Source organism: Plecotus auritus (assembly GCF_963455305.1).
Source record: "Plecotus auritus genome assembly, chromosome: 3".
NCBI lineage: Eukaryota > Metazoa > Chordata > Mammalia > Chiroptera > Vespertilionidae > Plecotus > Plecotus auritus.
Genome location: NC_137772.1, coordinates 170,189,121 through 170,205,943, shown reverse-complemented (window position 1 = coordinate 170,205,943; position 16,823 = coordinate 170,189,121). Strand labels below are relative to the sequence as shown.

At 55.5% G+C, this 16,823-nt stretch overlaps 1 protein-coding gene across 1 annotated transcript; it reads right to left on the bottom strand.

Moving 5' to 3' along the window:
- Window positions 1–3,514: 3,514 nt before the first annotated feature.
- On the bottom strand, window positions 3,515–15,824 carry ANKRD52 (ankyrin repeat domain 52). The gene is made up of 28 exons (XM_080660873.1): window positions 15,670–15,824; window positions 15,282–15,365; window positions 14,809–14,887; window positions 14,542–14,612; window positions 13,317–13,517; window positions 12,438–12,525; window positions 12,169–12,311; window positions 11,683–11,895; window positions 11,332–11,410; window positions 10,909–11,023; window positions 10,649–10,731; window positions 10,429–10,546; window positions 10,181–10,249; window positions 9,859–9,999; window positions 9,698–9,778; window positions 8,205–8,316; window positions 7,949–8,020; window positions 7,486–7,687; window positions 7,178–7,265; window positions 6,983–7,100; window positions 5,854–6,073; window positions 5,581–5,668; window positions 5,392–5,475; window positions 5,143–5,288; window positions 4,854–4,936; window positions 4,576–4,658; window positions 4,313–4,404; window positions 3,515–3,892 (listed from the first exon to the last, which is right to left on the bottom strand). Exons 1-28 carry the CDS (start codon window positions 15,694–15,696, stop codon window positions 3,642–3,644), a joined length of 3,231 nt encoding a protein of 1,076 aa, XP_080516999.1. The 5' UTR covers window positions 15,697–15,824; the 3' UTR covers window positions 3,515–3,641.
- Window positions 15,825–16,823: the final 999 nt, after the last annotated feature.

Here is a 16,823-nt window from a genome sequence, read left to right as displayed (position 1 = left end):
AGGGTCTGTAAGGCTATTTTCCTTTGCGGTGGGAAGGGGAGGCAGGGGATGAGCACTGGGTGTGGGGAGAGGGTGAGGAATGGTGGAGAGGGAAGGAGGAAGGGGCCTCCCTGCTGGAGCACAGTCACTGGAGTCATTCAAACAAAAAAAACACGCATGTGCACAAGATCCACAGTGGGCCTGCTCCCAGCCCCTCCAGCCTGGCTCCACCCCACCTCTCAGGGCCCCTTCTAAGACCCCAGAGAAGGTTTTGGGGGTACAGCTGTAGAACCGTTCACTCTGGCCCCACACTCCGGTGCCCCCAGCCTCTTCTCCCCTTCTAGGTCCAGGGAGGAAGAAGGTGCTCAGGTGGGCAGACAGCGGTGGAAACAGTATTGAGTTTTCCTTTGGTTACATATTGAAGGCAAAGGTGAGCTGGACTTACAGTCAAAACGGATAGGGATGAGGAAGGAAGAGGGGCCATGGCTGGGGCTGGAGAGGGAGGTAGGCCCTCCTCAGCCCCTCCACCCCAAGGAACACGTCTAAGTGGGGTGGCAGTCCCTCAGTCTCATCTCTCCCACCCCCCACAGCACCAAACAAAAGGAGAAGCCCCCTCCCCCAGGGGCTGCTCCCCACCCCAACCTGGGCTGTACATTCAGTGGTTTTCAGCAGTCCTATGGCTCAGGGGCCAGGGGTGGGGGAGGTGGCCCGTCAGTCTCAGCTGGACAGTGGCAGTGACCTGGGTCTGTTGGTCCATCCTGGGACCCACAGTTTGTGCCATTTGTTTTTCTGAAGGATAGTACACACCCTACCAAAGCCACCGCCCAATCAGAAACATATCCCCACAAAATCAGAAACTAAAAACTGGCTCTTCATCTCGCCCTCGATTTACACGTCTGTTTCCCTGTCTCCTGTGTAGCCCTCGCTCTGTCTCCTTTGCTAGGACCTGGGGCTGCTCCCAGGATCCTCACTCAAAATAGGCCTTTTCTCAAAAGTGCTTATTACTTGAAGCAAGTGCTTTAGAGCTGCGGTGGGGAGGGGAGGGGTAGAGGGCAGGTGAAGGGAAGGAGAGGTTTCTTCCCCACCTACCCCCTCAAGACTGGGGGGCATTCTGCCTGTTTTTTACGTCTCCACACCCGTTTAAGTAAGAGGTTAAAAAAAATCTTAACATTAAAATAAATATGCAGTGGCCATGAGCATGGTCAAAAGGCTTCAAAAAACACAAGGGACTGGAGAGCTGGGCGGGTTTCCTTTGGCTTGGAGAGGAGGCTGCTTGTCCTCCAGGCCTCACGCCACGCGAGGAGGACGAGGATGCCCCGCCACAGGCCCAGCACTGCTGACAGTGTGCTGAAGGGGCAGCCGGGAGCAGCCACCAGAAATCTCACCAGCAAAACCATGGGGCTCCTGACAAATACTCCGACTCTTCCTGTCATCACCGAACGTCGATAAAGGAGAACACGACTGACACCCCGAGAGTCTTCTCTGGAGGACCTGGTTCCCCTCTCCCCGCCCCCCATCACCTAATTCCCAGCACCAAAATGAGAGGAAGGGGATGGAATGGGAAGATTTCAGGAGAGAGAATTAAAGTTAGGGGGCAAGCTCTGCAGATCCAGCAGGGTGGGGGCTGCAGCCCTTAAGAGAGGTCACATTGATTGTCGTATAGGGGAGGACGGGGTGTAAAGGGAGGTGGGCAAGAGGGGCATCGCAAGGCCCTTTGGCTTTGAAAACAAAAATAAAAACTAAAAGCTGCACAATCCTTCTCACCAATAATGGTCATTGGAAGCTTTGAAATGGTTTAGGAACTGAGGGGTGGGGGAAGCAAGATAGAGGATAAAAAGGGACAAGGAACAAAAAGAATAAGGACTTGGACAAACACCCCAGGCATCAGGGAACCAGCATGAGGTATGGTTAAGGGTATCTGTGAGGGAGGGAGGGGCCCTGGGATGCTCCCTCTCCCCTCAGCCCACCCTTGGCAAGGGTAGCAAGACTTGCAGGGGCCACAACTGGAAATCAGGTAAGATGGTGAATAAAGCAAGCATGAGAGAGGGGCAGGAGAATGAGGGGTCCCCTGGCAGGGGGAGACCCTCTACTGTGTAAACGAAGCCCATCCAGTTCTCAGGGGACAATACTGATGGCAGCCAAACTGGGCAAGGATGCACTGTGGGCGCGGAGGGGGCATGACCTCTATTCAAGTTCTGTGTCTTGGCCCCTGGCTGAGGTATTGAGTGTGAGGAAGGGAACACTGGGCTGTGGGAAGGGGTCCAACTGTCCAGGAGGCTTAGCTAGGAGATGGATGGACAGGGCTTTTGAAGGGACCAGGGCCAAATTCAATGCTACATTTAAAGAAGAAACTGCCCCTCCTCACTCCAGCCCAGTTTGGCTTTTAGGGTGCAACTTAGAGGAATCTTCTCAGTGCAGCCCCTAGCTCGAACCCCTCTCTCCCTGCTCCTGGGAGGCAAGGCCCTCGCCTCAGGATCTGCTGTTGCTCCTTAGACCAGAGCTTCGTTCTCCCTGAGAGGGGAAGCCCGGTCCCGAGGAGCCACGGTCCCTAGTCTGCCCTGCCCCTCCCACCATCTTTGGCTTCAGATCAGGAGTGACTGGGGGCCGTGGGTGCTCTTGGACATAATGGAAGGTGGTAGCAGACAGGGAGCAGAGGAACTATAGGACTGGGGGCACAGGAGGAAGAGACAGTCCCTCCCTCCACACACATGCATACACATGCCTGAAACACATAGGACACACTAGGGCTGTGGTTTTGAAATGGGCAGGAAATTATCTCTTTCCCTAAAGGATAAAATGCTTACTTAAAAATTCATGACAAGCCTCAAAGTTAAGAGAGAGAGGAGAGCCAGGGAGGGAATGACCAGAGGCTCTGGCCTTCCAAAAGAAGTTAAAAGAAGAAGCAGGTTAAAGTGCGTGATTGGGGCCAGGCTAGCGGGAAAGGGAGCAGAGAGGAGTAGGCTGTGGGGGCAGAACCAGCCCTTGATTTGCATATGAGGCGGCCAGGGGAGAGTGCAGGATTGGGGCCCAGGTACAGTAGTTGCTGCTTCAAGTGTTTTGCATTTGAACTTTAGGGGGATGGGATACAGAAATGGGGAAAAAGCTCCAGGCCCCAGTGCTAAATACCCTCCCCCCTTGTCCACTAGCTGCCCCTGAAGGGGGAGGGGGTTGCCCCCAGAGTGCTCACACAGTACCAGAAATTAAGGCTTCTCACTGCTGCGGGGATGGAGGAGCCGGCCGAGCAGGGAGGCAGTGATGGGTATGGAAGAAGAGGAAGGGATCTGCCTGGCAGGAGGGGCAGGGGGACACAGAGAGGAGAGTCAGAGAGAAGAGTTGGGGTCGCTGGCAGCAGAAAGAGGGAACTGAGAGATGGGGTAAAAGAGAGGGGGAGCCAGGCATTTAGCAATCATTTTGGGACACTTGGCAGAAGGGGCTGCCCTGGGGGTACCAAGGGCCTGGGGTGCTCCCTGTCAGTCCCAGACCCCTGCCAGGCCAGGATGGTATGGCAAAGGGTGAGCAGCTGCTCCCCAGTGCTTTTCTCCCCCCTCCAACCTCCAACCCAGTCGTGTTCTCCTTTAAAGTGCCCTAAATGTATAGACTTTTTCTAAATAAATAGAATAAGATATCAAGCCACCGGCAGGGAGAGGGACACTGGAAAGGGGCTACTCAGAGTAGCAGCCATCTAACCCAATGGCGCCGTGCCGCTCCTGGCTGTAGGGGCAGGAGGCCCCGTGGGGCAGGGCCCCGCAGCCACCCACCGTCTTGACTGCTGCAATGCTGCAGTTCTTGAGCAGGCTGAAGCTGAAAGGACTGACGGCGTCCTTGGGTGGGAAAGGCTTCATGGTGGAAAGGATCAAGGCCAGGCAGTCTGCCACATCTTTGTTGGGGGCACAAGCCAGTGCTGGGGTGTGACCTGCAGGGAAGGGTGGGAACTAAGGCACCAAGTCCTGTATCTCTGGGCCCCCATTCCCCCTCTCCTGGGCCCTGAGCTCTCTTATCTGTGAAGCGAACCAAGGCAGGCAAGCACCCAGTATGGCCAGAAGTCAAGGGCCATGAGGGTCAAAGGAAGCTGGCAGGTAGGCTGTGGAAGTGTGGAGCTAAAGGTGGAGCATGGGGGACAGGAGGCTGAAGGATGTGGGGGGGCCTCCCTGAGGACCCTGCTAGCTCTACCTAGTTCCAACAGATTTCCCTCAGAGACCAGCATGCTGGTGCTGGGTCCCTGCTCTGAAGAGTTCTCTTGGGACGAAAAGCCAGTTCATAGCAAATTTAAGAGGTCACCTCCTGAAGAGTGTCCCTGACCCTAAACCCAGGAAAGGTGGGGGGCTCCACTCACCTTCTTCATCCACAGCCAGCACTGTGGCCCCACGACTCAGCAGGGCCTGCACCACAGAAGCTAGACCATTCCGGGCAGCGATGTGGAGTGGCCTTGGAAGGAAGGAAAGAGGAGCATGAAGCTGCCCTTCCACCCCAACCAGAGTAGCAGGGTGCGGAGCAAACACTGTGAGCACCAGAGAGCCCCTGGAATGCAGGTGGCTCTTTCTTCCCCACCTGCTTCCCCCCTCTCCCCCGCCAGGAGCCCCTTCCCCGGGCACTCACATCTGCAGCGCACTGTTGGTAGCATTGATAAGGCCAAGGTCTTGGGTTTCTGCCAGGATCATGAGGGCACACTTCTCATGGCCCTGAGGGAGCGGAACAGAGTGCAGACTTGTGAAGTGGAAGCATGACAGGCCACAGAGGAGGAGTAGGGGCGTGTGGCAGTGGGACAAAGAGCTATCCCACCATCTGACAGGCTAGCTGTCCTCTGCCCCATCAAGCCCCCCAGCCCCTTAATCATGCCCTGCCCTGTGCAGCCTCACCACCACTTCAGGCAGTACCTTGCTACAAGCCAAGTGGAGGGCAGTGTTCTTGTTCTCATCCAGCACAGTCAGGTCTGCCTTCCCTCGATACAGCAGAAATTCTACAAGAGAAAGGGGACAGAGCTGGACTGACGCCCCCCCAGAGCAGCAGCCATCCTGGCTCTCCACCCTCCTATCTGCATCCATTGTGCATCACATCTGCAGAGGGTGAAACACCCAAGACATGCCTCCTGCCTCCTGAATCCCCAGGCAGGGCTGACCTATCTTGCAGAAACCCCAGGGTAGCGCCTCCCTTCCGGAAACACACCCACAGCAGCAGTCTGCCCGTTCTCAGCCGCCGTCATGAGCGCAGTGCGGCCAGTGTGGTCAGTGGCGTCCACCTCAGCCTCATGCTGCAGCAGCATCCGGAGCCCAGAGACATTGTCCGCGAAGGCAGCGGCATGAAGAGGGGTCCTGTGGGTGGGGGTCCGGGCACAGTGAGACAGAAAAGGCTCTTCCACCTGAGCAGGAAGGAGGCCAGAGAGGCTTCTCCCCATGCCTTTCGCCACTCACTTACCGTCCTTTGGCATCTCGGCTGTTCACAATCTTGGCACCCAGAGCTCCCAGCAGCATCTCTGTGGTGCTGTCCTGGTTATTAATTCTGGGGGAAGAGGAAGGCTCAGCAGGGGGCACAAGAGAAGCCCACTGCTGTCCGAAGCCCAGGTCAGGGACCCTGAGCAGAGCTGAGGCGTAGGAGGGGACTTACACTGCACAGTGCAAAGGAGTGAAGGGGTTCCCTTCCAGGTATGAAAACGGGCTGTGTTCAAGTAACAACTCCAGACAATCTTCATGTCCTGGCATGAGGAAGGCAGAGTAGTGATGGACAGAGACAACAACAAGGTTCCCTACGTCTGTCCTCTCCCATCTCCTGACACTCCATTCTACCTCCAGAACCAGATCAACCCAGGTCCCTCCCTCAACCCACTTATCCTTAGTCTCTGTACACACTCCTGTGTCTGCAAAGACCCCAGACCCATACCAGTGTAGGAGGCCCAGTGCATGGGCGAGTATCCACTGTAATCCACTCCGGCATCCAGGGGGTCTGTGGAAAGGGCAGCCTGCAACAGGGTCCGCAGGACAGCCGTGTGGCCACAGGCAGAGGCCAGGTGAATGGGGGTGCGGCCCTTGAAGTCTCGGCACAGCACAAATGCATCGTGGTCCAGCAGGGCAGCCAGGCAGTCCTCACAGCCGGTCACTGCCTGGGGTGGGGAGTGCGGTTAAGGAGCCACTCCCTTTCCAATGACCAGTCACTGGGGCTGGCTGGCCCAGGAGTGAGAGCCACATCCAGAGCTCCAATCCTAGTTTTTTTTTGTGTTTTTTTTTTAATTGGGGTGACATTGGTTAATAAAATGATACAGGTTTCAGATATACAATTCTACAAACACATCACCTGTAGGTCGTGTTGTGTGTTTACCACCCCACCCAATCCTAGCCTTTACAACAGTGACTCCAAGTGTTAGCGAACAGCAGCTGCTTCCTTTACTCTCTAAGAGCCAACATGTAATCAGGATGGCAAGAGTGAATCCTGGCACTCTGGAATGGGAGACAGGTGCGGAGTAAGGAGACTAAGGCAGTGGTCGGTAAACGGCTCGCGAGCTGCCACGGTTTGCCGCTCTGTTGACTAATGAGTTTGCCGACCACTGACCTAGACTCTCGATTCCAATAATTACAGGCTGTTGTTGTTCCTTGTGATTAAGCCCCTATCCCAGTGGTCGGCAAACTCATTAGTCAACAGAGCGGCAAACCTTTGCCGACCACTGGACTAAGGGAACCGAACAATCCTGGGGGACAAGGAGCCAGCTTTAGGACATGAGACGGTGGAGAAGGACTGGGTAATGGCATCTTCATCCAATGGGACAGGGCCAGCAGGGTATCCTGGGGCAGGCCTGGCTGGTGGGCAGGTGGTTGTATGTGATTACAGAGCAAGGTGATCCAGGAGATCCGCTGCGGATGTCAAGTACTCATCCCAGAGCAAACACAGTGAAGCCCAATAAGACTCGGTACAAAGTCCTGGCCCACCTGCTTGACGATCTGCTGTCCTACTGCTGGTGGGTCCTGCACTCCTCGTCCAGGCCCGTCAATGAGCACCCCACCCAGGGCTCACTTACCCCACGGTGGAGGGCGGTGCAGCCCCGGAGGTCAGCAGCATCAGCTGTGGATCCTTTCTCTAGCAGCAGATGTACACAGTCCACATGGCCATTCATGATGGCCAGCATCAGTGGGGTTCTACAGAGGGGGCGGGAGAAGGGTGAGGGCCCAGCAGTGATGGGAAAGCCTGCACTCCACCCCTGGCCCACACTCACTGTCCATAGGCATCCATGACATCTGTGATGTCAGCTCGTTCCCCACTGTCAATCAGCAAGTGCAGGGAGTCAGTGTGACCAGAGGCAGCTAGGAGGAAAGGGGCCTGTGTCAGGGCATAGTCAGGGGGAAGGAGGCCAGGGCAAGGCTAAAGGGGTAGGGGGATAGGAAGCTACAAATCAGTATATGATGTTTCCATCCTCCTCACCCCACTCCACTCCCAACCCCAATTCCATTCAGGAGGGATGGTGGACAAGTCTCCAAGGCCTGGTGTGGCAAGGGGAGGGAGCAACCCAAGGGGCATACGAACCAGCAGCATGCAGGGGTGTCCACTTGCGCTTGCGCTCCTTGATGAGGGCAGAGGCGCCGTGGGCTGTAAGCACCTCCACACACTCAGTAGAGCCTCGCTCAGTAGCCAGGAAGAGCGCGGTCCGGCCCTTGTGGTCCCTTACATCCAGATTCACCAGCGTCTCGGCCAGTGTCTTCAGGGCTTCACAGTGACCATTGTAGGCCTGGAGGGGTGTGGACAACCAATGATACAGCTCAGGACACTGCCTCATTCTGCTCTTCGGGCCCCTGGGGGGACTCCAACAGTCCTCGCCACAAGCTCCTCAGCCCCTCAGGTTCTTCACCTGCACTATGCCCTCCCCTCTCCAGACCACTGCCTGCTTGCCACGTCTTCACAAGACAGAGCAAGGGCAGTTCACAGTGTGTGCACCTGTGCGTGGATCAGGTGAGGACAAGGCAGGCAAGAAGAAAAGGCTGGGACTCACAGCTAAGTGCAAAGGGCTGACTGGAATGGTGCTCTCCACATCCTCCAGGCAGTTAAAGGACATTTCTAAGAGCTGCAATGGCAGGATAGCAGGTGCTAAGGTTTTGGAAATCCCAAGATATTAGCCCTGTCCTCCACCAACAGTAATCCCCTGAGCCAGCCCCTGAACCTAGAGACCACATTTGATTCGGTCACCCCTTGGTTTCAGAATCCACAAACACAAAGGTGCCCTATCCAGGGCCAGATCCCACACGTACCAGTTCGAGGTTCTGTCTGTTGCCATAGGCGGCTGCATAGTGCACAGCTGTGTAGCCCTGCCTGTCCCGCAGGGAGGGGTCTGCACCGTTATCCAGTAAGAACTCCAGACAGCTGGGGGCAGGAGTAGACTGTGAGGTGGGGACAGGCCCAGTCCAGGAGGGCACAGTTCTGGGACAGGCAGAAGAGAGGGGCAAGGGAGCCCCTCCAAGCCTAGCTGGCCAACACCCAGGTGTGCTATCCCCTGCCCATTCCACTCCAGCTCCAGACCTACCCTCCTTCAGGTCTGCCCTAAACCACTTTGGCTTCAACACTCTCCTAGAGAACCTAGACACAAGTACCAGTTATCAACATTCTGCTGACTGACACTCTCCCACCTCCAGGCATGCTGACCCTACTTTAAATGCCTTCTCCTCCCAGCCCATCTGGACTACTCATCTCAGCCCTGGCCCAGCATCCTCTCCTGTGTGAGGTCTTCCCCAACCTTTCCAGTTAGGTGCCTCCTCCTCTGTACTCCCTTCGCATTGCTTAGCAGTCGTTGTACTAGTAGTGATCATACAATATAGCCCTCACCAGGTGTCACACTGTTCTAAGCACTTCCTGTGCATTAAATAGTTTAGTCCTCATAATGACCCTATGAGGTAGATACTAGTCTTATCCTTACTATGATTGAGGCAATTGAGGCAAAGAGAGGTTAAGTTACTTGCCAAAGATCACAAAGCTGAGCCTCTTTGATTGTAAGTACCCTTTAAAAAAGATAAACTTAGTATTTTAGAAAAGTTTTAGATTTACAGAAAAACTGTGAAGATAGTACAGAGTTCCCATATACTCCGTACCCAACTTCCCCTATTATTGACATCTCACATTAGAATGTATAAGTGCACCAAAACCGGTTTGGCTCAGTGGATAGAGCGTCAGCCTGTGGACTGAAAGGTCCCAGGTTCGATTCCGGTCAAGGGCATGTAACTTGGTTGCGGTCACATCCCCAGTGGGAGGTGTGCAGGAGGCAGCTGGTCGATGTTTCTCTCTCATCGATGTTTCTCTCTCATCGATGTTTCTGACTATCACTCTTCCTTCCTCTCTGTAAAAAATCAATAAAATATATTAAAAAAAAAAAAAGAATGTATAAGTGTCCTTTCATTTATCTTTTCAAACAGATTTTTAGCTTTTAGAAAGCAGAAATGTGGAGTAATTTACCCTTTATCCTCAGTACACAGCACAGTACTTGGTAGCTAATAAGTAATAACGCAATTAATGCTGTGGAATAAACAAATGACTTGGTGTGTTTGGTTTTTCTGATCCTCTCAAGAAGACCACCTATTCCTTGAGGAAGAAACTATGCCTCATACGCTTGTCTTTACCCACAGTGCTTAGTCCAGGACTGAACTCAGAGGCTCCACACACACCGCTGCCGAATGCCTGTGGTGGGAGACGAGGACAGAGCTGGCACTGCGGGGAAAGCACCCCACACACCCCGGTCTTCTCAGCTACTCACAAGAAGGCCTCCTTCCTGCGGGACTCCTTCAGTGGCTCGTCCTCATCAGCATCGTGGCTGGAAGATGAGTGGGGTTCTGCTCTGTGGGAGGGAGAGGGAAGAAGTCAGGGGGAGGTTCAGGGCGGTGAGTGGGGCTGAGAGGGCCAAGGTGGGAGTCGCACCTCCTGTAGGTGTCAGAGGCGGCAGCGTAGTGCAGGGGGGAGCAGCCTTTGCAGTCGGCCTCGTTGACGCCGGCCCCAGCAGTCACCAGTGTGACAGCGCACTGGTAGCTGCCGTTGGCGGCTGCGTAGTGCAGTGGAGTCCTGGGGAGAAGTGGAAGAGGCGGGGAGGAAGAATCAGGGACAGATCCAAATGCACCAGATGCGCAGCCAAGAGCCGCTTCGTAACATTCTCCTTACTTAGTCTGTAACTCCCCAACCCTCGCTCTATCATTTGTCTCTCTAGTCAGACAACCCTTACGTACACCTGTGCACATTAACATACCTTCCAAATTTGTCTCTCCTCCTCAAGTCAGCTCCACTGCTCAACAGCAAATTAAGACATTCAACATTCCTAAAAGGAAGAAGGATGAGGGTTAAGAGAGTGGAAGCCTCAGGTAGAAGCCACAGGCGCAGGGAAGGGCTGAGGAAGGATGGAACTGCTCCCACTGTGAGGGGAGAGATGCGGGCAGGAAAGGAGCGGCTGGCCCATGCCCGGCTCTCTTCTCAAGGCCTGGGAAGGGAAGAACTCACCCTCCAGAAGCAGCAGCATGAAGACAGGTGCGGCCAAGGTTGTCAGGCGTATTGATGTCAAACCCAGCTGAAAGCACGTGCTCATTGCTGAGTGAAGATACAATGCTGTACAGCTGACCTGCAGGGCCAGACCAGCCACAGATCCCAGGTAAGGGCACTGAGCAGGACTGGCCTCTGCTCCCCTTTATACCTGCCCACTTCCCACCTGGTCAGCACATACCTGAGGAAAGAAGCTTACGACAACAGTCAGAGAATCCAAAAAGGACAGCTAAGTGCAGAGGAAACATGTCATGGATGCCGCGCCTAGGGAGAAGTTGGGACTCACTCCTTGGTCCAGGAGGGACCAGTTAGACCTCTTCCTGTGACCCACCACCAGCCTAGGAGATTGCAAGCTTCCCTTTAGCAAGCTTCTTTGTGCCTCCATGTTTGATGTGAGCCATCTGAGGCAGCCTAGAAGTGGGTCCAAGAGCCCTGACTTACCGGGCAGTATCCGCGCCATTGGTCATGAGGGTGCTGATGAGCAGCTCGTGTCCATAGCGAGCGGCCACGTGCAGTGGCGTGTTCCCAAATCTGTCAGCACAATCAATCTCGCTGCCTGAGGGGGATGCATATACATAAACTCAGGCAGGCCTTAGGGTTCAGACCACTTCTACTAGCTAGCGCCCATTTGAGTGCTTAGTAAGTGCGCGTGCCAGGCTAAGCATTCCACATGTGTCATCTTGTTTGTTAGCCTTAGGGGAAGGGACAGGCAGAGCAGGGCCGTTTCCATTGGTGCCTAGCTCAGAACTCCAGGTGCCATCCTGACTGGAAGACGTGGTGGGAGGCAGAATAAGGAAGGAAAGGTTTTCTAGAAATGAGTTCTCTGGGGGAAGAGGAGAAGGGAGCAGTCTCCCGAATCCATACCATTCTGGATGAGGATCTGGGAGCGGGTGAAACGGCCATGGATGGCAGCCATGTGCAGAGGACTTTTGCCTTCTTTGCTCTGTGGAAACATCGCGTGTGTTTTTTTCTTTTCTTTTTTTCAGTACAAAGCACAGAGAATGCCCTGTTCCCCCTTTCAAAGGACACATCCCTGAGGATGGTATAGTCCTATGGACATGTTATTGGCCCACATTCTCACAGGTCCCAGGCAAGCTCTGATAAACCCAGGAAGCCAGTGGACAATTCCCAGAGAGTTATCCAGAAGGAAGATATGGCCAGGACCCCAGAGCCAGGCTCCTCTCCCAACTGGTCTCAGCCCATCCCTTCAGGTACCTGGTAGTTGACATCAGCCCCGTTATTGACCAGAAGCTCCAAGCAGAGAGCGCCATTGGTGGAGACTGCAGCCACGTGTAGTGGCGTGAAGCCCTTGTCATTCGGCTGGTTGACATTGGCTCCTGCGTTCACCAGCTCAATAGCCACAGCATCCTGGCCCAGGTAGCAGGCAATGTGCAAAGCTGTGTTTCCAAAAGCATTGGGCTCATCGATCTGGATTTCCAGGGGTGAGGGAAAGGGGAGTATCAGTTTAAACAAAAGTGGTCGCTGGCACAAACAGCCTAGAGAACCCCAGAAATCCAATCACTGCCTCAGCTCCCTCAGATTCCTGACCCAAAAGACTGAGGGCACTATTACTTAAGGTAAGCATTATTCAGACCCTGTCACATCTCCATGGCTCCCAAACCATACCTTCCTGTCTCCATAACAGACTCTGACCGCTAACTCCCTGCCCGCAGTCCCCAGCCCTGTACTCAGCACCCTCACCTCAGCCCCCGTCCGGAGCAGGTACTTCACCACTTCAATCTGGCCACTGGCAGCAGCTGTATGGAGCAGCCCATAGCCCTTGCGGTCCTTGCAGCCAAGGTCTGCTCCCCGTGCCACCAGCAGTTTCAGGACATCCAAATGCCCTGAGAAGAGAGGATGCTTTCAAGCCGGGTTTGTGGAGTGCCTCTCTCTGAGGGCAGCAACCCCCACTCCCTGGCCCAGGAATCTTAATGATCAAATTCCTCCTCTTCCTGTGAACCTTTTCTCACCTAGGAAAGCTGCCCAGTGCAGAGGCTGCCGCTCCTTTTTGTCACAGACATTCAGGCTAGCTCCCTTATTGAGGAGCAGGTTCACCGTCTGTATCAGGATAGAAAACACCTTCAGTGCCAAGTTCATGCCCTCAACCTACCTAAGAACAGAGACCTCAGCTCCTGAAAAGGCTGAGGCAGCCTAATGGTCTTGGTTTTGGAGCAGCGGTCACCAACCTTTCAGACCTCACAGACCACCAGTGGTCTGCGGACCACCGGTTGGCAACCACTGATCTGGAGAACCAGAGGGAACAGAGGAAGCAGGCACTACGAAGGAGATCCCACACAAACTGGATGTTTGAGGAAGTCTCTTCAGGTGATCTGGTGGTGATGCTTTTTTTTGTTTTTTGTTTGTTTTTCAATTACAGTTTACTTTCCATTTTATTTTGTACTGTTTTCAGGTATACAGCACAGTGGTTAGACAATCATATACTTTATAAAGTGTTCCCCCTGATATTTCTAGTACCCACTTGGCACCATACACAGTTATTACATGATTACTGACTATATTCCCTATGGTATACTTCACATCCCCCCGATCTGGTGGTTCTTAAACTCTTGAAAAGTCTTTGGAAATGTGTTGAAAGACATTGACTCTTACATCAGAAAAAGACATGTATATAGATATTTTTCCATGTAACTCCAGAGAGTTTATCACCCTCTTGAAGTCCAAGTCAAGAATTTCAATCTAATGTGACCATTCATTCAGTGCATGAGCCCAACGGCTTATATAACCATCAGGGCTTCTCCGCCCCAGAGCTGATGGCCCAGAAGCCAGGAAAGATGAGTAGGAAGGAAAGGGAAGGACTAGGCTGGGCATGGACTGGAAGTGGTCCTCACCTCTAGATGCCCACTATGCACTGCATGATGCAGGGCACTGCGCCCGCTCCTGTCAGCCACGTTGAGGCTGCTCAACAAGGGTGCCAGAGCCTCAGCACACTTGGTGGCCCGGTTGGCGGCAGCCACATGCAATGGTGTCTGCCACAGCTTGTCCCGGGCATTCACATCTGCTGAATGTGCCAGCAGCAGCCCCAGCACCTTCTGTTCAGAGGCAGGGGATAACAGAGATGACAGAGGGGGGTTAGGAAGTAAAACAATAGGAAATGGAGGGAAGAATAGGTCAGCATGGCACAGGTGGCCCCATCCCCCCACATGCTCTGCCCCCAGCACAGCATATCTAGCCTCTCAATGCCTACTTCCCATCTTCTTCTGGATCTCCTTAGAGCTTAAACCTTCCCTACCTTGCTGATAAAACCAGAGATGCCTTCCTCTTCCTCAAGCCACCAATATTACTCTCTACCCGACCCTGAAAATCTTCACCCACACATAGAGTCACTACCAAGCAAACCCACACATACAGAGGACCCACTCCCCCACTACTTCTAGGAAAGATAAACACTTCTGAGAGATAAATGCCCAAGTGCCCTCCTTCAACCCTTCCATAGGCACCAAAATCATTTTCATTACCTAGGTAAGCAAACCCACCTCACGAGTGGGTTCCTCTCCAAAACCCAGGCTAAAATGGCCCTCCTAATCACCACCCACCCCCTTCCCGCTGGCCTCGGTCCCACCCTTCCCTGGTGGCTCAAGCCAGGGAAGTGACTTAAAATAAGAGGGAGGCCTCCTTTTCACTCTGCAGAGTTGATGGACTCATCTGGTGAGGCATGTTTGACCCCTGTGCTGTCAACTTTCATACTGCTTGAGGCAGGGATGCAGCAGATCACTACCCCTGTCCCTCCTCAGGAGAAACATAATCTCAGTGCCCAGAGGGGGATCGGACTCCAAGGTGGCCCCTCAGGGAGAGATGAGTCACTCAGGCCTGGCAGCAGGGCCCCCTGCAGTCTGCCAGCCCAGTGTTAAGCTCTGCCCTTACGTCACATCAGCTGGCAACACTCAGCCCCACCTTTCCAGCCAGTTCTAGGGGCAGGAGGGAGGGGCCAAGGTCTGGTCTTCTCCCTACCCAGGGGTAGACCAGTTTGTCAGGCAGAGGACTGAGGCTCTCCAAGCCTTAACCTCCACCTTTAACCAACTCATCCTCTTTGGTGAAAGAAGGGGAGGCCTGTACCTCATTTCGGGAGGCAGCAGCACGATGAAGAGGGGTCAGCCACAGTGTGTCCTTAGCGTTGACATTAGCACCTGTGGGGAATTATTTCTCCTTTAGAGAGGAGGTGGAGAAGGGGTAGGAAAGGAAGCCAGGAATCAGGCCGGGGAGCCTGGATGGGGCTGGAGCCTGGCCTGGACCAGTGTCCAGAGAACAAGCCTTGGCTACGGAGAAAGAGGCTCCTCCCGCAGGTCCCTCCCCGGCGCCACACCTTCCGGAGCCCGCTTTCACCTGACATCAGTAGCAACTGGAGGATGGGGACATCGCCTACGTAGGCAGCAGCATGCAGTGGGGTTCGCCTCTCTTGGTCCTGGGAAGGCAGAAAAGAGGAGCAGCTGCGGTGGTGAATACGGACCCCCGGCCTTTCCCCACACCCTCTTCCCACAGGTTCTGCAGACCCTAAATCCCGACCCTGGGTCCACGCCAGCACCGCGGAGGATGGGCGAGGGGTCAGGCCCGCGGGGCAGCGGTCCCTTCCGAGAGGAGGGGCTGCGGACACTGATGCTTCAGGGGGAACGCGGCTCTGGTCTGCGCTGCGAGCCCGACCCTCTCCATCCCCAAAGGGGGAGCCGGCGCCCACCCGGCGTGGAAAGCACTGCGGCGTCATCCGAACTGGGGAGACCGGAGCCCCCCACTGGCGGGAAGGAGTCCGGAACCCCAGGGCCCGGATCCCCGGCTCGCCATCCTCCCCGATCTCCACTCACCAGCACATTGATGTTCTCCTTCTGCGAGAGGAGGGAACGCACTTCCTCCACATCTCGGCTAAAGATGGCCTGGACCAGGGGCGGCTGCGGGGAGAGCCAGCGTCAGGGAGCGGGCGGCGCGGGACCGGGCGGGGGGCGGGGGCCTCCAGGTCGGAGGGGGGCGTCGCAGAGGGGGCTCCACGCTAGAGTCCTGGCTGCAGGGCACTCTCGCGGCGTCTCAGCCAGACCCCCAAGGGCACCGACTCGGCGGAGGGGAGCGCGGCGCGGGGCGGGGCGGGCGCCTCGGGAGCTCCGGGCTCGGGCCCGGCCTAGGCCGCACATCCCCGGTCTCGCGTGGCGGCGGCGCCCGGCACCGGAGGGAGGGAGCGGGGAAGGCAGAAGAGCTGACCTGGTCCGTGATGCTGAGGATCCCCATGGCCCGGCCCGGGCTCCGTCCGCATCGAGCTCCCGGCGGCGGCGGCGGAGGATCCACCGGGGACACGGGGCGGCCCAGGCGGCGGCTGCGGCGGCGGCTGCGGGGAGAGCGCGGCCCCGCCTACCGGGGGGGGGGGGGAAAGAGGCGAGCGGGAGCCCGCAGCGCCCCCTGGCGGTCATCCTGGGCCCCGCAGGACGCTGTCCGCGCTGCCCCGGCTGGTGGCGCCCCCGGCCCGACCCTGGCGGCTCCCCAGCCTAGCGTGTGGGTTCCCGGCTCCCGGCCGGGCGCGCGGTGCCCTCCTCTCCAGTCCGGCGGCCCCGGCCCCCCCATACTTCCCTCCCGGCTCCCCGCCAAGGCTCTAGCAGCAACGCAGACCTTGGCCCTGCGGTGCCTGCCAACCCGAGGACCCAGCCCACCATGCCCAATGCCTCCTCGGGAGCTAACTCCTCACGTCAGCGATTGCACACCCCAAATCCCCCCAGACTTGGGGAGACAGGGGCGTGGAGATCTGGGGATTATATATGGCAATAGCTTTAGAGGAAGGGAAGTCGCGTAAATCCACTAGTGATGACATGAGTTGCGTAGAAAGGAAGTAGCAAAAGTGCTCAAACTTCAGAGAGAAATCCCAAGGAATCTCCGGCTGCCGAGCCTGCCCCCCAAAGAGGCTAGGAGGGTCTGAAGGCCTCCAAAGTCAACAGAAGGGGCACTTTTCGACCCCCTAATTACTACATTGACAGGGCAAGGTAGTAGGATGTTGGTGACACTTTAAAAGACTCAAAGGTTTCTACGCAAAAAAGGGTGGGGTGCTTCCCCTCCTCCGTTGGAGAGGCCGGAGAGCAGCCAATCAGGGAAGATCTGGATGCAGGGCAGCCCAGCCCAGAAGGGGGAAAGGAGGGAAGAAAAGTGGATATTGAAAAACTGGTACAATTTATAAAAGGTAACTGAGGGTCCTGTTCAGAGCTCAGCAACTCAATAAGTGTGTTCTAAGAAGGGAACACATTTAGGAAGAAGGGTAGCAGTTGGCCCCCTGTCAAAGAATCTATATTAAAGCCTTCCCTTGCTCTCCAACAATCTATGCCCCCTCATTGCGTTCTATCTTTTGGTTCCCACCAGAAAGATACACAAGA

Coding starts and splice junctions, on each gene's coding strand:
- ANKRD52 (XM_080660873.1), bottom strand. CDS start 15,696: ATGGGGATCCTCAGCATCACGGACCAG. Junction 14,888..15,281: donor AGGAGAACATCAATGTGCTG/GTGAGTGGAGAT, acceptor CTGCCTTCCCAG/GACCAAGAGAGGCGAACCCC. Junction 3,893..4,312: donor GCTGGCTGTGGATGAAGAAG/GTGAGTGGAGCC, acceptor CCTTCCCTGCAG/GTCACACCCCAGCACTGGCT.